At 49.2% G+C, this 21,776-nt stretch overlaps 1 protein-coding gene across 1 annotated transcript in view; it reads right to left on the bottom strand.

Moving 5' to 3' along the window:
• Nucleotides 1-1,475: 1,475 nt before the first annotated feature.
• Nucleotides 1,476-21,776, bottom strand: part of MOCOS (molybdenum cofactor sulfurase) — a 37,122-nt gene continuing 16,821 nt past the window's right edge. The window contains exons 7-15 of the mRNA XM_055127959.1: nucleotides 21,641-21,757; nucleotides 20,321-20,734; nucleotides 17,600-17,762; nucleotides 16,104-16,182; nucleotides 11,770-11,894; nucleotides 8,209-8,314; nucleotides 6,448-6,586; nucleotides 3,821-3,925; nucleotides 1,476-1,633 (exon numbers count right to left, since the gene is read on the bottom strand). Coding sequence (XP_054983934.1) covers nucleotides 1,487-1,633; nucleotides 3,821-3,925; nucleotides 6,448-6,586; nucleotides 8,209-8,314; nucleotides 11,770-11,894; nucleotides 16,104-16,182; nucleotides 17,600-17,762; nucleotides 20,321-20,734; nucleotides 21,641-21,757 — 1,395 coding nt within the window. The 3' untranslated portion in view covers nucleotides 1,476-1,486. The remainder of the gene's footprint in view (nucleotides 1,634-3,820; nucleotides 3,926-6,447; nucleotides 6,587-8,208; nucleotides 8,315-11,769; nucleotides 11,895-16,103; nucleotides 16,183-17,599; nucleotides 17,763-20,320; nucleotides 20,735-21,640; nucleotides 21,758-21,776) is intronic.

Here is a 21,776-nt window from a genome sequence, read left to right as displayed (position 1 = left end):
CTCACTCTTGGCAATGCCCCTGAGGCATTTAAAACTGAATAGCATGAGATAGGAACCCAGGACTTGACAGGGGATCATAAATGCCCAACAAGTCTGAATAGTAAACCACAGAACACGCAAAATGCATTTTACAACCTCACATTTTGAAATTAGATCCTGAAGTAAGCCAATTTGCAATTAAAATCAGTCAAATACATAATTAAGAAAATATTAAGAAAATAGGGCCAGCAGTAGTACATCAATCAATTAATAAATTTCAGTGTGACAGCCCCCTCCCAATAAAAAAGAAAGAAATGAAATGAAATAAATAGAACATGCTTTCTTGGATCTAGCTATAGACATAATAGCCATAGGAAAAGACAAACCAGTATTTATAAGGTGTTTCACAAAATGTTTCAAAAACACTCTGTACCAATCAGCTAGGGGAGTACCTACTATACATCAATCCAGGCATACACTGGGAAGTCCAACAGGTACTGGCCTGTCCTGAATCTGGTGAAGAGAGATCAATACTAAATCAATGAAGACTTTTTTAATGTGCTGTAAAAAGAAAGGTTTTAATTAAAATGTTCAAAATTAGTCACAAAAGCATCAATTACAAACATGACACCGGTGAGGACAAGAACAAAATGAGTTGTTCCTTTGTACCTAAAAATATGCTGGGTGATGACATTTTGCAGATCCTGTTTCTTTAGTTGGCTCCTGCCGTATCTCCAGCCATACAGATTCTTGGGAAATGCTATGCCATGTCTTCTGGGGATAGCTGCCTCCTGTTTAAAATTGGTCTGAACAAGGGCCATCATCTGAGCCCACTGTTCTCCAGCCTATTGGCTGCTGAGGACAGGATCACCCCATATACAGGATGCAGTACAGTGGGTCTTAGAAGAGGCTAAATTTCCAACCTGCACATCAAATAGTGCAACCCTCTGGCCCCGGCCACCTACCCTCATTTACCTCTTCTTTCGCTAACCTTGGAAGCCATGGAATCAAACACTGCTTACCTTTCATTCTGCACATTGAATGAGTACAAAGTAAGGTTTCAACCCTTGGGAACACAGACATGTCTCCTCTTTCAAAGAGCGCAGGTAGTGCTAGGAACACAAAGTCCCTCAAATGCAAAAACAAGCAGTTGAACCCTAAGTCTAAGGAGCTGAAATATTCCTCCAGTGAGCTTCTGTAGACATCTCATTGGGTGAAAGTAATCGTACTCTTCCCAGACCCAGGGAAGCCTGGTGGGCATGAGCACAGGGTGCATGCCACCTTGGCCTTCTGAAAAGCCTCAGAACTACTGTTCTGAGCAGGAAGCATGCAAATGTGGTGCCAGGGAGATAGAGCCGGGGAGAATGCTCTCCACATCCAAGACCAAAGGAGCTATCCCTCATCGAAAGGTCAAGGTCTCCTGAACCACAATGCAGATGGTAAAAAAAGAAAAAAAAGAGCAAAGATAGTGGTCAATGAGAACATTTTATTTTTGATTGAAAAACTTTTAGGAGATAAAACCCTGATGTTTCTCAGAAGCAGGTGAACTGGGCTGTTCTGTCTTTATTACCGGGAGCAGCTGAGATCCTACAGACAGGAAACACGGAGCAGATAAATCCAAAGACGAGTGCATCAAGTACACACCGAAGTTCACCTGTGAACAAAACAACAAAAGAAGGATCATTTTAGCAGCTGAAATAATTTTGACAATGACACTCAACTATAATTTAGTGAATGTTTTGGGGGGTTTTTGGGTTTTGTGGGTTTTTTTGTTTTGTTTTTGTTTTTGTTAGTTTGGGTGTCATACCTGGTGGTGCTTATGGCTTATTCATGGTTCTTTGCTCAGGCATCACTGCTGGCTGTACTCAGAGGACTACAGGTGGTGCAGGGGCCCTGAATGGGTCAGCCCTATGCAAGGCAAGTGCCTTATCTGTTGAACTTTCTCTCAAGCCCCCACCTAAAATTAAATCAGGTCTTCGCAGACTGTACGGGAATGGATAGTCATTTCATTATCTGCCTCTTATTGAAGTAAGTGGGAAACAAAAGTACTGATTTCAGACTCCAAAGACTCTCGTTCTATGGTGGCCTTTCCTGAAAGTCACTCCTCACCTCTTTATCACCGGTCTCTCCTATCTCTTCCTGAAACTTTCTGCAGGACACAGTCTTTTATCCTGCCTGTCTCCTCTGGCCACAGCCAGTTCAATTTCTGCTCTTTTCTCTAGTGTAAAATCATTTTGTGAAAACAATGGCAGGATGTTGAAAATTCCTTGAGAACAGGTAATAGAACTAAGCGACCCGAACACTCCAAGACCAGGTGCCTCTACTCAAATTCCTTGATTTAGCATCAGCACCTGGGGAGTGGGAGGTGTGTCCACACCTGGTCACTACTGTGCTAAGACCAACTGAATGCCCACATGGTCAGATTAATTTCCCAAGACTTATGTACAAGTGGATAGTGAATACACAGGACCAGAAACTGTCTTTGCAACATTTATAAATCTAAAACTATTTCCTCCCCCACCAAAGGAAAAAAAATGGTATGGTATAAACCCAGGGCCTCATATATTCTAATCAAGTGCTCCAGTGCTGAACCACACCCCTATTCCCGCCCCCTGATTTTTTAAAGAATTAAGTGCACATAAGAATTACACTGATGAGGGGCTGGAGAGATAGCACAGCGGGTAGGGCGTTTGCCTTGCACGCGGCCGACCCAGGTTCAAATCCCAGCATCCCATATGGTCCCCTGAGCACCGCCAGGAGTGATTCCTGAGTACAGAGCCAGGAGTAACCCCTGTGCATCGCCAGGTGTGACCCAAAAAGCAAAAAAAAAAAAAAAAAAAAGAATTACACTGATGCTGAGAAATACTGCTTCTTTGCACTATACCAGGTGTCCGCCCATCCCGTCTCCTGGCAACCTGCCTGGGGCAATTCAGGGCATCACACCCTTGTGCTGACCCAGCCCACATGTGAACCAAACATGAGAGCAGACAGACATGGTGGAGCAACTCAATGGCAACAACTCTGCAGACTCCAACCATCCCCCACTTTGTCCAACCCAGGCCTTGCCTATCAACTCACTCTCTGACAGAGATGAAATGCTTGCTTTGTTTCAATTATTCAAGAATTCTGTCAAAAACTGATCCACATGTCCTAATGCTTACTTGGCTTCCCGGAGTTCTTTGGAAACATAAAATCATAAATAAAAACTGCAAATCTAAAAATAAATCTCCCTAAAGAACCCATACTCTATCTGTTGGAAATTCAGCTTTGATAATCTGGAATCCACAAGAATGGCGTCTCATCTTTGAAACCCACAGGGAGATGACCTAGAGGTCCACCATACAAAGGCCCTGATCGTTCCTCCAACTTGCTCTTCACTAATTTTACTCTTCATAATATCTAGGCAGTAAAGAAGTTTACTTCACGATTTACGCTTTTCAACTATATTTGAAAGCACCAAAAAGCTTACAGGATCTGCCACATGTGAGAAAATCGATTTTAAATAAAAAAATAAGATATGTGCCCAGGTGATCAGAACTTTCATAGTAGTCCCATTGGCCACACAATGTTTTCCAACTTCCAAAACTTACTTAGCATTATTAGGTTATAGTTCTGGTGTAGACAGTGCACCAGGCTCTTAAAACACACTCCCAGGGCTGGCATAGCCCCCGCTCACTGGTAGAGTGGAGGTCTTGCATGAATGAGACCCTAATTTTCACTCCTGATACCACCAAGCAAAACAACCAGAACCCAGACCCTTTGCTGCCCACTGCTCCCTCCTGCTGTGCCAGGTCATGACCACAGACTAAACCCAGTTACTGCCACTGTCTGTCATGCTTACTTTTCTCTGTCGACTCTCAGAAAGCTTTTGGAAGACATCTTGGTTTCGCTGCCCCGTTTGCTGGTCAATGCAGATCATCTGGCATCTGTGACAAGGCCCGACCACCTGGGAGGGGGAATGGGAAAGTGACCACAGCGTCCCCCACTGGAGGGAGGACTCTGACCCTGGGAGAACAAGCTGGTTGTCCCCTGCCAATTTCAGGCTGGCATCGAGATGCACAATGCTCTGCCTACAGCCAAGAGCCGCCATGAAACTCTGAGTCACAGTGCCCGAGGGAGGGTTTGCCAGCCCTGTGTGTGGCAAAGCCACTGCTCTGCGGAGAAACGAAAGTGTGCTTGGCTTGTGAGGATCAGTGTGGCCCTGTCCTCTGACCACAGAGCCATCACGAGGAGTGGAAGGACAGAATTGGAAACAATGCAGGTGCACGGACAAGGATGTCTCTCAGGTTATTTATCAGAGGGAGTCTGGTAACTGCTTCAACACTGACTCATTATGCAGAATGGTTAAGCAAGCTGTGCTCCCACTCTATTATAGATGCAGCTATTCTAATCGATCAACAATGGGGTTTAAATAAAACAGGAATTGGGGATGGGGGTGCGACTCAGTGCCTTGCATGTGTGAAGCTGTGTGTGGAGCATGGCTATAGGCCCTGGAGCAGATGAGACCCAACCTTGCAAAGCGGCCCAGAAGGGAGTATCGGGGCAAAACTGGCAAGAATAGGGTGTCAGCACCAGGTGTTGGGTCTTGAGCATCACTTGACCTCTGAGTCACATAAGCCCAAGACACAGAAACTGTCACATATGCTTACCAAGTCATCCTAACTGCAGCATCTAGCCTTGACTGGGATTGGACCAGGGCAAAGCAGAGTTGAAAAGGTAATAGGCCAATAATGCTAAACTTTATGTGATTGGACCTTTCTGTAAAGCCGAGACTCTATAAAATATGTATGTATTCACAGGTGGGGGAGGGTGTGGGATGGGGGGTATACTGGGGGTTTTGGTGGTGGAAAATGTACACTGGTGAAGGTATGGGTGTTTCATTGTTTTATGACCGAGACAAACCCGAAAGCTTTGTAACTGCTCTCACGGTGATTCAATAAATAAATTTATAAAACAAAAGTGTGTGTATTTGGCAATAAAGTGATAAATAAATCAGCTGCTCCCAGAGGGTGTTTTCTCCATGCACCCGTTGTCCTTCATCCCATGTCTGCCTGGACCCGGTATATAACGTTTCCAGGCACCATTGGGGAAAACTGTTCCCTGATAGTTGTAGGTTTGATTCCTGACACCAAGATATTAATTAATAAAACAGGAATTATTTGTATAAGCAAAATAAGCAGGAAAAAATTATGTTTATATGCGTATATATTCTGGATATATATCTTTACATGTGCGTACATATGTACATGTATGTCTACTATAGAAAACATAGCAGACAGCTCCCTACCAGAAGTCAAACAGAGTATTTCATTTCACTTTTTGTTGTTGTTTTTCGTTTTAGGACCACACCCAGGAGTGCTCAGGGCTTACTTCTGACTTTGCACTCAGAAATTATTCCTGGATGCTCTCAAGAGACCAAATGGGATCTCAGGGATTGAACCTGGGTTGACCATGTGCAAGGCAAACTCCCTACCCGCTGTACTATCGCTCCAGCCCCCAACTGCTTCTAATCTGGATGGTCTAGCTAGAGCAAAGCTCTTTGACAGTGAAGCCCAGCCCCGCTAATGCTAACACAAGAGAGAAAGCAGCATCGAAGCAGGGAGCAGCTCTTCCTTGGGAGCTCACAGTGCAGGTCACAAGGAGAGGAGTTCTTTGTCACCACTTTCTCCTGCTTACTCACCTGCACACAGGAAGTGGGCAATGACATTGGAAACACTGTGTTGGATGCTGAAAAACTGTTTGGTTTCTGTCCCTAGCATTCTGAGGTCCCCACATCAAGGTTCCAACGCAAAGCTGGGAGATGGCACAAAGGGCTGGAGCGCATGCCTTGCACCGTTGCAGGCAGAGGTGGGCACTGCCACACTGGAGCACAGTCAGGCCAACACCATGGGACTGTGCAGCTCCAGCAGGAATACAGAGTGGCCTTAGGAGCTCAAGCCAGCACTGCCCTGTGGGACAGCCGCAACCTCCCAGACCTCATGTCCTCACCCAGTTCTTAGCTGAATGCGTGAGAGCTCCAGGGACTGTTTGCAGGTTGTCAGGCATACACCTGACCCTCGGCAGTGCTCAGTCATGGAAACCATCATCAAACACACGAAGGACCTTTGCCCAAGATCAGAGTCCTGTGCCCTCGGGGGGCTCAGTGCACAGAAACCTCCACTTCCTCTACCCCCACAGAAGTGTGTGCCTGGAAAAGGTGCCCTGAGCATAGCAGAGCAGCCCCCTGACGTCTACATAGCCAGGCCCAGCTGCTCCCACACCTAATGACATCAGGGCAAAATTGGCCTGACCCACCACCCACGGGGATGGATGGTGTAGGAGGGGCCCAGGATGTGCAGATATCATATGCTCCTGCTACTGGGACTTTGTGGCTCAGAGCCTAAGGTGCAGGGGGCACTCCCGTCCGAGGGTGGAAGTCCCTTTCCCTGAAACTCTGGGGAGCACGGCAATGAGCTTCCCAGAACTCACCTGGAATTGCAAGGAACCAACCGAAACTGCATCCCAGTTCTCTTCTTCGAAAGCCCTGGTTCCGTTGGTAATGATGTTGGCACGAAACCTCGAGATGAGATCCTTCGCTGGGAATGACCCCACCTTTCCATTCTCACCACTGCTTCAGCAAAGGGGAGAAAGGGAGGTGTCACAGTATCCTCCACACATCCTCTCCAGGGGAAAGGGACCCAGGAAAGAGTGGAAAGCTCTCTCCCAACACAAGAGCACCATGCAGAGTTCAGGAGAGCAAGTTCAAGGATAGGGAGAAGGAGCCAAGACAGTGGTGACCCGAGGTGGGGCTAAGAGGGTGCAAGAGAGATTGTGAGGTGCTGGACAGCCCATCCGCCCATCTGGGGAGGGGGTGGGCTGCATGCTGTACACAGCTGTAAAAACCCCTTGAGCTGTGTTCTTATAATGTGTGCTCTGAGTATACTGCAATAAAATGTTTAGGGGCCTGAGCAATAAATAATACAGTGGGTAGGGTATCTGCCTAGTACATGGCCAACTTGGGTTTGATCCCTGGCATCCCATATGGTCCTCTGAGCCTGCCAGAAGTAATCCCTGAGCACAAAGCCAAGCGTAAGGCCAAGGCACAGCCAGGTATGGCCCCCCCAAAAAAATAATTTTAGACCAATTTTTGTTTTGCTTGGGGGCCATACCCGACAATATGCAGGGGTTACTCTTGACTTTGCACTCAGAAATCACTCCTGGCAGTGCACAGGGTCCCATACAGGATGCCAAAAATATACAAATTTTTATATATATACATATATATTCATACATATTTCATGATTGTGATCGTGATACATATATATCATATATGTATGATATATCTGTATTTTATATATGTGTGTATATGTATATATATGTATGTATATATACATATATATATATATATATAACCACCTAAGGGCCTAGAAGACAGCTCAAAGGGCTAGACCACAGGCTTTGCATCTTGCATGCAAGAGGACCTGAGTTTGATCCAGCCCCTCAAGTCCCCTCTAGCACCACTGAAGTATAGGCCCTGGTGACCCCCAGTGGTACCACATCACTGGGCCCAGAACTGCAGCTCCAGGCTTACGCAGCCAGACCAAGTATCACCATGAGAGACACCCCAAATCCACTAGCGCTACTAGAGAGACCGTCCAAAAATAAAATAGTGAAATCCTGCCATTTGCAGCAACATAGACAGACCTAGTGGGCCTCATGCTTAGTGAAGTAAGTGATTTATCAGGCAAGGTAAACACCAGTGATTTCATGTGCGGTATACAGAGAAAAGCACCACTGGTGTCCACAGAATCAAAACTTCAGATGAGGAGATCTGTGAGTAGTTAGCAGAAGGGAAAGTGGGTGTGGTAGGCAGACTGGGATCAAAGAGACGGGGGTGAGGAACACACACATGTTGATTCCCATGACGCATGTCTGAGGCTTACATGACACTAGAGTGTGATGTTTCTTCACTGAAACCATGTGTGAAAAGAGCACTGGAGAGCTCCATTAAGCATTTGAGGGCATCAGAGAGTGTGATTGGAAGATAAACAAGAATGCTTATAGAGCCATTGATGGGAAGTGTTTGGTCACTGGGCTTAGTGACCTCTGGGGTCTCCTGACTGTCCTGTAAGGAAGGGCCATCTGCTCTCAGACTCCTGTGCCTACCCCTAGGCAGATGCCAAACACTGTCTTGGACAGAGGGACCCCCCTACCCCACCCCCCTGCTCGTCCTAAGGGAAAGGCTCTTACCTGGCATCTAATTGCTGCTGAAGTTCCAAAATACTGCATCTGTTTATCAGCAGATACTGGGCCTCATTCACCAGAGACAGGGAGGCTGCTGTCCCAGGGGGGTGATCTGAAACGGGGTGGTAAGGAGGAAGGAATATTTAAAAGAAGACTTGCTTTCTTAAAACGCAAATAACTCTTTTGATTCCATTGACTTACACTGCAAAGGACAGAGAGACCTTCCTACAAGGAAAGAAAATAAAGCATAGGACCCAAGGATGTGGCTCAGGTGTTGGGTACTTGCTTTCAGGTGTGAGGAGGCCCTAGGTTCAATTCCTAGCACCTCAAAAGCAAAAACAGGAAAGAAAAAAACAAGATGCCCTGAAATAACAAAAATGCCCTAAGCATGGCTCAAATATCTCTCTCAAAAAAAAAAAATTGGAACCAGAACAATAGTACAGCAAGTAGGACTCTTGCCTTGCATGAAGCTGACACCAGTTTGAGCCCTGACACCATAAATGGTCCCCCAAGCCTTTGCAGGAATGAAAGAGTGATTTATGAGCATTTCTGGGAGAAAGAGAGAAAGGAAGGAAGGAAGGAAGGAAGGAAGGAAGGAAGGAAGGAAGGAAGGAAGGAAGGAAGGAAGGAAGGAAGGAAGGAAGGAAGGAAGGAAGGAAGGAAGGAAGGAAGGAAGAAGGAAGGAAGGAAGGAAGGAAGGAAGGAAGGAAGGAAGGAAGGAAGGAAGGAAGGAAGGAAGGAAGGAAGGAAAGAAGAAAGAAAGAAAGAAAGAAAGAAAGAAAGAAAGAAAGAAAGAAAGAAAGAAAGAAAGAAAGAAAGAAAGAAAGAAAGAAAGAAAGAAAGAAAGAAAGAAAGAAAGAAAGAAAGAAAGAAAGAAAAAAGACAGAAAGAAAAAAGACAGAAAGAAAGATACTGGCCATGGGCCAGTATCACCAGAACAGCCCCAGAACACATTTTCAGTTTGTGATTTTTTTTTTTTGGCTTTTTGGATTACACCTGGTGATGCACAGGGGTTACTCCTGGCTCTTCACTCAGGAATTACTCCTGGCGGTGCTCAGGGGATCATATGGGATGCTGAGAATCGAGCCCAGGATAGCCACGTGCAAGGCAAATGCCTTACCCGCTGCACTATCACTCCAGCCCTAGGATTTTTGGGGAAGATCCTGTCACCCCACTTCCATCTCTCTTTATCCAAGATGCTATTGAAAGGGTTGGGTGAGCCACAGCTTAGTGAGCTGTCTCCAGACCAGGTCTGTGGGCCCTGAAGAATGGACGCTTCTAAGAGAACAGCTGGCCAAGGCAGCTCCCACTGTCCCTGCTGTGGCCTTATCTGACACGGAGGAAGGGCCACCCCTCTAGATGGCACATTAGCCTGGGGAGTTCAAAATCTCTGCATTGGAAACAAAGTCCCATTGAAAGGGGACTGGGGTAGAGGTTGGGGGGTCACTGAGAAAATATAGGCTCTGGAGTTTCAGTGAATGGCCCTCCTGTGGTCAGCCGGCTTCCCTCAGCCATCCTCAAAGCTGCTGCCAAGTGATGATGATGACAATCACCTTATGCTAGATCCCTGTGGAGGCTGACAGAACCTGACAGGAAAGCAGAGTGATGCCTGCGCAAGGGGACAGTGGAAGCCCCTTTTGTCCCCAGGTCACTGGTGACTTAAATAAGGTTTGAGAAGAGAACCGCACCGGGGCACCTTGGTTTTAGCAATTAGTCACAGGAGACAGTCGTTCATGAATGAGAGAACCAACGGCTTGAGCACAGCCATCTCCCCGAGACCATCACTCCCATCTCTGTCCTCTTTGTGTTTAAGAATCGCTTTTTCAGTAAGTAAAGAGATATATCTGATAATCTTTCAGTATCTGTATTACAGACCACAATGCCCAAAAGGAGAGATAAAGAGAGACAGAGATGAACTGGTGAACTGGTTGGGCCGTGGGCCAGTATCACCAAAACAGCCCCAGAATACATTTTGGGCTTGGGATTTTGGGGGGTTTTATTTGTTTGTTTGCTTGCTTGCTTTTTAGGTCACACTCAGCAATGCATAGGGATTACTCCTGGTTCTTCACTCAGGAATTATCCTGTCAGTGCCCGGGGAACTATATGGGATGCTGGGAATCGAGCCCGGGTCGGCTGCATGTTGAAGCACTATATGACTAAAACCTAATCATAAACAGCTCTATAAGGGTCTATCTCACAGTGATTCAGTTAAAAAAAATCTTTAAAAAGGAATTGCTTGGGGCTGGAGTGATAGCACAGCAGGTGGGATGTTTGCCTTGCACGCGGCCGACCCGGGTTCGAATCCCAGCATCCCATATGGTCCCCTGAGCACCGCCAGGGGTATTCCTGAGTGCATGAACCAGGAATGACCCCTGTGCACTGCCAGGTGTGACCCAAAAAGCAAAAATAAAAATAAAAATAAATAAACTAAAAAGGAATTGCTTTTTCAGGGGTTCTAACACACTTTTAGTTGCTTTCATCAATGTGCTATTAAACATGGTCATCTATGACAAAAGATCCTCAGCCATACAAAGGAAACAGGAAAATCTCTTTAACACAGGATTCCCCAGCAGGTTGGAGCTGAGGTTCTTCCCCAGCAGGTTAGAGCAGCTTACCATTCCCTGTAGAGTCAAAATACTGTTCATAGTTACAGATCTCTCTCTAAGACACAGTCACTAGGCCAGGTCATGCCTGCACGAATAAGTAACTTGCAATGATACATAATTCATTCATTTTTACCTTATTTATTGAGCAGCTACTATATGCCAAGTGCTGTCCTAAGCACTGGGAGGCAGCATGGATCAAGGAAAACAAAAATCCTTGCTTCTTCAGAACTGACCATCTCATCGAGGTAGGGCACACCATAAGGAGTGCAAAAGAGAAAAACACAGCCTATAGGATGCCCAAAGCATCTCAGAGAACACTCAACAGGAGAAATGGCCAGGAGGTGCAGGTAGGGGCTTTGGTTTGGGGGAGTGCAATCAGGTGAGGCTTCCTGGAGAAAGGGACATTTGACCCAAAAATGATCTCTTCTTCACATGTGCGACTATTCATTTTCAAGATACTTTCTTTTCTGTGTCTTACTTCACCCTAGCAACTGCTTATGGCAGAAATAAACGGTGAAAACATTAAAAAGTCTCGGTCGTTGAGATCTATAGAAGTTAAGGCACCAGGAGGAACAAGGATTTACTAAGGTCTTGTGGTTTTCAGGTGAGAGCCAAGTCTAGAAACTCAAGTTTTCTTAGGACATAGCAAGTGACCAATGTTTTATAAATAGCAAAACTAAGTTGTGCTTCTAACTTGTGTCCTGAGGCAGGACAGCGCGCAGAGGCAGAGGCAGAGTGGCTGGCGGGAAGCCTGCCTCGATGCCCTGACCCCCTTGTTCATCCCAAGACCCCTCATGGGGTCTGCTCACTGGAGCCACCAGACACGTGTCTGCAGGGCCGAGTACCCCTTGCGTGGATGAGCAGGTCACCCAAGGAAGCACTTTACAGACTAACTCTGATATAAACAAAGTTAAACTTGATCTCCTGTCCCCAAAGAACCAATCACCCCAAAGTGCGGTACCTTTGCTGTGTTTCTTCTTTGCATTTCTTTGAAAGTCTGAACTTTGTCTGATCAAATGACATGGACGGCCAAAAAACTTTGACAACCAGTTTGAAATTTTTTCTCCACAATCATAAGTATTGACCCTGACCAAAAAAAAAATAATAATAATAAGGTGAATGTTATTCTTTAAGTAATAATCTAAACACCATAAAGTTAATATAAAATATTATAAAAGCATGGAGGTGGAGAGTGGGGTGTCCAGAGCACGGCCATAGCCAGAGTATAGTGGGCAGGGCGCTCGCTTTGCAGACGGTTGGCCCAGGTTGGATCCCCGGCAGCCCGTATGATGCCTCCAGTGCTCCAGGAGTGATCTGTGAGTGCAGAGCCAGGAAGAAACCCTGAGCACCCCAAGGTGTGGCCCAAAAACTAAAAATATAAGTCAAGTTAAGAAGCACTGGGCCTGGGGCTGGAGCGATAGCACAGCAGGTAGGGCATTTGCCTTGTACACGGCTGACCCGGGTTTGATTCCCAGCATCCCATATGGTCCCCTGAGCACCGCCAGGAGTAATTCCTGAGTGCAGAGCCAGAAGTAACCCCTGTGCCTCACCAGGTGTGACCCACCCAAAAGGCAAAAAAAAAAAAAGGCCTTATTTAAATAAATGATAGCCTGAGAAACAAGCTTCTGGAGTGGTGGTTTGCTTTGCAAAGCTCTTGAGTCCAAAGTCTTGAGACCAGGTGCCCTGACTGAAACTAGGGGGCCAAATCTGACGTCATCTCATACAGCCAGGGCATGCAGGCTGACAAAAACCCTACACTTATACGTCACCGACAAAATTATATATTGGTGTTGGAGTCATTAAGACAGTGGGTAGGGCACTTCCCTGACCCCCAACAGAACTCATCCCTGAGCACAGAGCCAGGAGTAACTCCTGAGTACTGCTGGGTGAGGCCTGAAAACCAAAAAAAAAAAAAAAAGCATATTTATTGGATTTTTGAAAAAAAATGTGCAATCATACAGATTTTTTTTTTTATCTTTTTTGTGGGGATGGGGCTTTGGGCCAGACCTGGCTGCGCTGGGGGCTATTTCTTGCAGTCCTTGGAAGACCCTCTGGTACCAGGGGTCAAAGCAGGGAAGTATCTCAACCACTGTACTATCTCTCTAGCACCCAGTCTTTTGTGTATTTATTTTAGGCACCGCAATTTGCAATACTATTAATGATAGGGCTTCATGCATACAATGTTCCAACCTCACACCCGAGGGTCCCTACCTCCAGCACACCCCTCCCAGCCACCCACCAAAATGAGCTCAGTTCTGTAGACTAGCTCTGGGGTTCTGTTGCCTCCTCCAGCCCCCCAATCTTGTGGACTTTTATAATAAAATTTCAAGAAGCCCCGGGATGGTTCAGTGACAAAGGCACCCGCCCTGCCAGCCTGAGGCCTTGAGTTGGCCACTCAGTGATGCCCACATGCTCTGAGCACAGCTCCAGCAGCTCTGCTGTTTGGGACCTCAGCTGCCACCAAGGAGATATGTGAGCACCTCAGCCAGCACTACGACCCTACATAGCTGTAGAGCTGTACAGAGCAAGTGCGGCCCCTAGTGGGCACTGCACCCCAGGGTGTGGTCACTATGGCAATGACAAAATGGAAGGGGAGAGAAGATGAAAAACAGAATTGATAAAGTGAAATTTATCAGCTACACAGGCGGGGTGGGGAGCCAGGGGGTGGGGGGTTGGGGCAGAGGTGTACCGTGATTCTTGGTGGAGGAATATGTGCACTGGTGAAGGGATGGGTATTCGAGCAGTGTATAACTGAGACTTAAGCCTGAACGCTTTGCAACTTTCCACATGGTGATTCAATTAAAAAAAAAAAACAGAATTGAAATCATTGATTTTTTTTTCAATGTGGCAGCATATCACCATTTATGTCACATTATCTAACACTGGGATTACAAGATCAATGCTGAAAATCTGTCATCCTTTTTTTTTTTATGAGAAAATAGTACAGTGGGAAAGGCATTTGCCTTGCATGCAGCTGACCTGAGTTCAATTCCTGGTACCCCATATGGTCCACCATGACCCTGAGCACAGAGCCAGGAATAAGTTGTGAGCAACACCAGGTGTGGCCCAAAAATAAATAAATAAATAAATAAATAAATAAATAAATAAATAAATAAAAGGAAGGGAGGGAGGAAGGAAGGGAGGGAGGGAGGGAGGGAGAGAGGGAGGAAGGAAGGAAGGAAGGAAGGAAGGAAGGAAGGAAGGAAGGAAGGAAGGAAGGAAGGAAGGAAGGAAGGAAGGAAGGAAGGAAGGAAGGAAGGAAGGAGTAACTGGATAAATATTCCATCCCTGCCACTACCTGGTCTCCCAAGCACTGAGCCAGGAGTAGCCCTGGGTCACCTCTGGATGTGACCCTCAAACAAGCAAACAAAAATGGGATCACCTATGGTAATAAACATATCATGTTATGACTAACGTGACAAGACTTGTTTATAGCTCAGAAGGAAATGTAAACAGGGCCAGAGCACTAGTACAGTGGGCAGGACACTTGTCTTGCCAGCTGACCAGGATTTGATCCCCTGGCACCCCATATGGTCTCCTGAGCCTCTCCCAGGATTGGTACCTGAGCTCAGAGCCAGGAGAAAGCCCTGAGCAGTGCTGGGTGCAGCCCCAAAACAAATAAAAAATTGGTATCTGCTGGGGGCTAGAGTGATAGTACAGTGAGTAGGGTGCTTGCCTTGCATGTAACAGACCCAGATTCGATCCCCATCATCCCATATGATCCCTGGAACACTGTCAAGAGTGATTCCTGAGTGTAGAGTCAGAAGTAATCTCTGAGCATTGCTGGGTGTGGCCCAAATACAAGAACAAAAGAATATTTGTAAAGTTTGGGAGTCCAGCTTAGATTTGGGGGGGAAGTTTAGTGGATGCAGGGATTTAGTGCATTCCATAAGTATATTTTTAAAATATAATCAAGAAATTAAACTGAAGTGCTGTTATGTTTGCCTTCACTCTCTACAATTCCTAGTACTGAGTAGATAATTGAGCATCATTAATTCAGAGCAGGCAATCATCCACAGTTACATAAGATATAATTGGAGTTGGGGCTGGAGAGATAGCACAGCGGGTAGGGCGTTTGCCTTGCACGCGGCTGACCCGGGTTCAAATCCCAGCATCCCATATGGTCCCCTGAGCACCGCCAGGGGTAATTCCTGAGTGCAGAGCCAGGAGTAACCCCTGTGCATCGCCAGGTGTGACCCAAAAAGCAAAAAAAACAAAAAAACAAAAAAGATATAATTGGAGTTGTCACCTCAATACACAAACCAGGGAACTGCCTGACATTGCCACCCCAACACCCACCCCCCAGCATCCTCCTCCAGCACCTGAGACCCTGAGACGATGCACTGCAGAATATTCACCCAACACCAGCCCTGGCCCACGCCTCCACCTTGCCTGGCTCATGTTCCTCTCGCTGATGCTCAGCTGGCTTCCCCAGCGTACCCTTACTCCCTTCCCATTACTCTAGCTCCACCAGCCAATCCTTTAAAAATGTGAGCCAAGGCGCTGGAGCAATAGTACAGCGGGTAAGGCGTTTGCCTTGCACGTGGCCAACCCAGATTCGATCTTCAGCATTCCATGTGGTCCCCCCCAGCAGTGCCAGGAGGGTGAGGGTGTAGAGCTAGGAGTAACCCCTGAGCATCACTGATGTGATCCCAAAAAAAGCCCCCTTTAGGGCTGAAGCAATAGTACAGCCAAAAGGGCGTTCGCCTTGTACAGGGTTGACCCGGATTCCATCCCCAACATCCCATATGGTCCCCCGAGCACTGCCAGGAGGGATTCCTGAGTGCAGAGCCAGGAGTGACCCCTAAGCATCGCTGGGTGTGACCCAAAAAGCCAAAAAAGCCCCCCAAAATTCTTTTGAATTAAATTAAAATTAGCCAGGCCCCACCAGCACTGCCACACTGCCTCTGCACTGATGCTCCTGCGGCACATGGCCCCAGCCCAGGGGCGAGCACAGACCATGCCCTGCTCTCAGCACATGAAGCAGAAACAACAGGCACACAGAGCAGGGTGGGGCCCCAAGGGAGCCAGGGGTCCCCGCTGGCAGGGAGCTTTCAGCTGAGTTTTGAAGGGTGTGAGACTGAGTGAAGGTGGGGAAGGAGACCGGGAAGGTACCGCGAGGGCAGAGTACTGCAGGTGGCAGGGAGAAGCGAGTCCTGCGTCCCATGCAGGGAGCGTGCTCAGCTGGTCTGATGCGGGTGTGGTTAGCGTGGGGGGTGGGGGGCTGCCACTGCACAGACCCTCAGCGCACCCCCTGCAGATGGACCCACTTCCTCTCCCGCTGCAGCGTCTCACCTGTCTGCACAAACCTTGCTTTGGCAAATCGGAGCCTGTTCACTGTTCCCCTCCAGAGGCACCTCTATAGGCTCCATCCCTAAGGAACAAAGGCAGAGACTAGTTTACCCTCGGGCAGAGAGACCCACCCTGGCAGCAGACTGAGAGACAGGCCTGCAGCCAACCCGGGTTCGATCCCTGGCATCCCAAATGGTCCCTCAAGCACATGGGGCTCGTAAAGCCCTGGAGATGAACTGCTTCAAAGGCGAGCCTGGGGCTTGAGAATTTTCCTGCAACTGGCTCTCTTGGTCATTGGTGCCCCCAATAGAAGGAAAAGCAGGCTGAGAAGACCCAGCTACAGGGCTGTCTCCTCCCCTGTCCTGTGACCGCACCTCCCCCGCCCCCTGAGAGATTCTCTACCGAGCCCCCTGTGCCCTGGCATCTTTCAGGATCGGGCTGGTGTGAAGGCTCACTCTGCAGAGATGCGGGCAGAGACCGCCTGCCTGCAGGAGGCACTAGGACTGAGTCCAGATGGATTCTTGCCCATGGCCAGGCAAGCACCTTGATCCCCAGGACTGTGCATGGGCCCCCAAACTCCAGCAGGAGTGATCCTCAAACAAAGCTCTGAACACAGCCGGGTGGGGCCCATCCCCCTCCAACCTCTCCAACCACCCCCTCCCCCGAAATAAAACCTTACTTTGTCAGAGGGGCTGGAGGAGCTATTCTTTTGTTTGTAAACTGTCGAAGGCCAGAGAGAGAGAGAGGACGAGGATTAAAGGGCAGGCCTTGAATGCATCTGATCCAGAATCCATCCACAGATGGTCCCTGAACCACCGCAACTCTGGAGGCCCCCTGCACCTGCCCAGTGTCTGATGAGAGTCACTGAGAGGGTCTCCCAAGCCTCCTGAGCTTGGAGGTTCCCCCCAAAAGAAAGCAAGCACTGCTGGTGGGACTGGTGCTGGAACACAGTCTGCATGCAACTCAACCATGAAGGACTTTGTAAGTCATGGTGTCCTAATTAAAAAATTAAAATTTAAAAAGAAAGAATAACTTGGTAAGTCATGGTGTCCTAATTCAAAAATTAAAATTTAAAAGGAAAGAAAAAGTCAGACAAGTTCAATGACATCATATAATTTCCAGCCAAATTGCTATCTCTCTACTTTCCAGTTGGACTGGAAGATCTTTTCCCTTTCCTCAGAAAGGTCCCAGCACACAAGAGAACATGCATTTTTTTTTTTTTTTTGCTTTTTGGGTCACACCCGGCGATGCACAGGGGTTACTCCTGGCTCTGCACTCAGGAACTACTCCTTGCTCAAGGACCATATGGGATACTGGGAATCGAACCCTGGTCGGTACCGTGCAAGGCAAACACCCTACCCGCTGTACTGTCGCTCCAGCCCTGGAACACGTATTTTCTTATCTCTCCTAGACTCCACCTCACTTGGGGCTTATTCTGATCCTAGGCAAAAGAAAGCCCCCGTGTCCCTGTGAGGGTGAGTCTGCGGCCAGTTCCCCACCTCGGGCTCTGATGACCATGGTCCTTTGCTGCAGGTCAATGGCGGGCTGGATCAGGCAGAGCCGGGGCTCCTGCTTCTGACTCAGGCAAATGCCGTTATGATTCACAATCATCCAGCTCCGGTCATACAGCAGCCCTTGGCTTCCAAGAGGCCAGCTGGTCACCTGCGGCGAAAACACGAGCATATCCGAGAGAGCCTAGAGCCGCAGACCGAGAGCGGGCGCCCTAGAGACTGCACGTGGCCTTTAGTATGTCCTCTCCTCCCTCTCCCACTCTCCCTTCCTCCCTCTTCTCCTCCCCCTCCACCTATCCCTTCCTCCCTCCTCTCCTCCCCCTCCACCTCTCCCTTCCTCCCTCCTCTCCTCCCCCTCCACCTCTCTCTTCCTCTCTCCTCTCCTCCCCCTCCACCTCTCCCTTCATCCCTCCTCTCCTCCCCCTCCTCCTCTCCCCTTTATCCCCCCTCTCTCCACACCTTCCTCCCCTCCTTTCTACCTCATTCTGTCCCCTCATTTCTCTCCTTGCTCCTTTCTCTTCCTCCCTCCATACCTCCCTCCCCTCCTCACACCTCTCTTCCCTCCTCCCTCCCATCCTCTCTCCTCTTCTCCCTTTCTCCATCCTCTTTTTTCTCCCCTTCCTCCCCCCTCCTCCCTTGTCCTTCTCCCTCCCACCTCCCAACACCTTCCTGCAGGTCCCCCCTAGTGCTGTGTGCGTCCAGGCAGATCCTGGCCTTACAGACATTTTTCTTGCCCAGGTTATGACTACGTTAGAATGACCACATGATCTTCTTCCTATGTGTAAGTTTTCCTGCGTTCTAAATATTTTTACAAAGCTGCAGTACAACTGATGCCCAATGCCATTTATGTCCTGCAGTATCATAATGCAAAGAACCTGGGAGAAGGGTGGCAGGAGAGAGTGCAGCCCTCGGGGCCACCCCACCAGTGCTCAGGAGACCTTGCCACACTGGGGAGCAAACCCAGGAGTCCCGCATGCAAAGCAAGGGCTCCCAGTCTTTGGGCAGGCCCCCTACCCCGCCCCCCAGCTGCAACTATCAAGATGGTTCCCTGCTTGCTCCCTCACCCTCCCACAATCCAACACCCACTCAGCATGGGCACAGTCATCCCGGCTGACTCTGATCCTAGGATTCCCTTGCTGAGAGCCGCCCGCAGCCTCCTGTTCTCTTAGTATTGAACATCAGGTAGCCTAGGGAAAGAGGGGGCCCTGTCCCCCAGGTCTCTCCCCACCCACCTCCTCATCTATCCCCACCTCTCACCCCCTCCCAGGGCCTCTAATATTCGGGGTTCTCACTCCAGGGGCACTTCCCAGCCCCTCACCTTCTCTCTATGCCTCTCCCAGGCCTCAGGAAATGTCCTCTCCTCAAAAGGCCAAGGACCACGAGGCCATAATCGGATGCTGATGTTTAGCACTTCTGACCCCAAGATCTGACAGTGTTCAGAGGCGAGAGGGTTCTGAGAGTGGTGAGGTTGTGAGGGTGAAGCCCTCATGAATGTCACTAGTGTCCTGACAAAAGGAGCCAGGAAGTTCCGTCACGGCTTCTACCAGGTGAGGACACAGAGAGCAAAAGAAAGCCCATGAACACCAGCCAGTCCCCTAGGGGCCAGGAAGATAGCACCTGCCTTGCACACGGCCAGGCCCAGATTGGTCCCCAATACCGCCAGGAGTGATCCATGATCACAGAGTCAGGAGTAATCTCTGAGCACTGCCTGATGCGCCTCCAAGCCCCCCTCAGAAAAAGAAGAAGCCCTCCCCAGGACTCAGGGCTGAAGCACTTGACTTCAGCCTCCAGAAGTCTGAGAAATAAATAACCTTTGCTGGCAGGTCACCCAGCCTGGACAACATTGCTGTAACAGCCCCAACAGACGAGACACTTGCAGTCAGTTCTCTGCACACATCCACCTCGGGTGCAGCTCCAGTCCCTTGGGGGGTTTTCCGTTCCTGCCTGCTTCCCCTGCCACCTGTAGCAGGTGGCTTGGGGGATGAGCAGGTGGATGGGAGACCTTTAGCCATGTCAGGCAGTTTCCTGAGCCCATCCATCACGGGACATGAGCTTCTGTGTGACTTGACTCCTCAGAACAGACCCAGCTGGGAAAACGGGCCAGCAGGCAAAGGAGACGGAGCAAATGCTCCTGCGTGTGGCCTCCTATGGAACTGTCAGCATGCAGGTGACCAAGAGCCCTGCCCGTGGAGAATCTGTTCTGAAGCAGAGAGCCGCCTTCCCGAGGTTCCAGAGCCCTTGGCTGGAGCCTGGAAGACTCACAGATGCAGCCCAGAACATCTCGGATAGCCGGGCAGGGCCTGCGGACCCTCCTGCAGGCGGGTTTCAAGCGGGTCACTGGCAAACACTGAGCCAGGTTCCGATCCTTCTCGTTCATGTCCTCATCTGCCTGGGACCGTTGTTCTCAGGATGGAGTGGATCTGAGACATGGTGTCTCATGCAGGGAGCTGCCTTGGGAAGCCAGGGGCGCCCCGCAGGGACATGAAGGGTCCTTCCACTCCGGGGTCCCTGGCAGCAAGGCCTGACCACAACCACAGCCAAACCAAGAAAGGCAGAATAGCAGAGGCCTTGAGCATCCCCAGATCCTAAATATTATTCCGACTGTCTTTTACACGCATTTCTTAGCTTGCTGCACTTTCCCTTCCCTTTATCCAAAAAAGAATCAATATAAACAGTGAAGACACATCCCCGCTGCTGCGAAACCCTTACCTCGAAGGCAGCGCAGGACTTAATGGGGTAGATGAAAAGGTTGGTGATGACGTGGGTGCCTGGGTCCCCCTCCACGACTCTCTCCACAGGGGTCTGCTGGGTGCCGGGGCCCACAGGCAGAGGCAGGTCCACGCCCTGGGCCTCCACTGAGGACGATGATCCGGCACAAGTCCCAACTGTGTCTGGACACACATCTTCCCAAGGTGAGGGGCTACAGGTGTCCAGGGCTTCGGCCTCTGAGGTGAGGGCCTGCAGGAGAGGCCGGCCAGCGGGCGGGTGCAGTCTGGTGGCAATGATGAACTGGAGGAAGGCCTGGGCGTCCTCCAGCGTGGACATATACCCGAAGGAAATCCTCACTGAGCCTGTCGGCTGCCCATCCACAAGGTCCATGTCATCTCCACAGACATGACCGGCCTGGAGTGAAAAGGGAAATAGCCTCTCCTAGGTGACAGGCTCCTCCCAGTACCCAGGAGACAGGGGCATGGACCCAGGAGTACCGTGAGAGCTGTGTGCCCAGAGCCTGCCCCGTCCAACACCCAGGCTCACTTTCTGGACCTTCCTTGGATCAATACTACTCTATGGGATCATTGAAACGTTCTGAAGATGATCAAGCATTTTGCTGTGCATGTGGGAAGGCCCGGGACCGTCCCCAACACCTCTCCCCGCACCCCACACACATTGGGAAGGAACATCCCAAGGAGCCTGTGATAGCCAGCTCATGCCCTGAGTGTGTGTGAGGGTCCCTTCCCTGCACCACCAGGCCTTAGTCGCACATTTCAGTGGTCTAAACACCTCCCCCCGCCCCCCCTCCAAAAAAAACCCACCTCTTCATTTAAGCTCTTGGCCATTGACTACATAATTGAGAATATTAAACAGAGGGGAGAGGGAAGAGGGATGAACAAAGATATCACAACCATCTTACCTAATTTTTAATGATTTCTAAAAACAAAACAAAAAAATCTTAGTGATTTAAAAAAATAAATAAATCCCCCACCTTTACATGTTTGCCCTCAAAGTAAAAACTGCCATAAAGATGCTACCTTGAAGCTTTCCAATTTCACTGACTCCCTACCCCTTTGTAAGCCACAGGTGGGCTAAGAAAAATGAACCAGAATCAGCCCCACCCCGCCCCCCTACCAGCCTGGGGAGCAGCAGGAGGCACCACCGAGGGTCTCGCCACCAGCACTGGTGAGGTTGGGGATCACACCCCAAACCTCACACGTGCAAAGCAAGTGCTGTACCTCTGAGCCGCATCCCCGGGCCCATGGACTGGCGGGGTGGGGTTGGCGGGGAGGGTGGATCCTGGAATCCAGTACCAACCTGGTGATGCTTTTTGACCATCTCATTGCTTATCCCCAGGTGCCGCTGGCAGGCACCCGTGTTACAGAAGCAGCCAGTTCGCACCTGGATATTGTAAAGACTGGCCATCTTATCCACCTGCAACAAAGAACTGGGT

This window comes from Sorex araneus, chromosome 2 (assembly GCF_027595985.1).
Source record: "Sorex araneus isolate mSorAra2 chromosome 2, mSorAra2.pri, whole genome shotgun sequence".
In the NCBI taxonomy this organism is placed as follows: Eukaryota; Metazoa; Chordata; class Mammalia; order Eulipotyphla; family Soricidae; genus Sorex; species Sorex araneus.
Note: the sequence above shows the minus strand (reverse complement) of the source record. Positions and strands in the feature narration are given on the sequence as shown.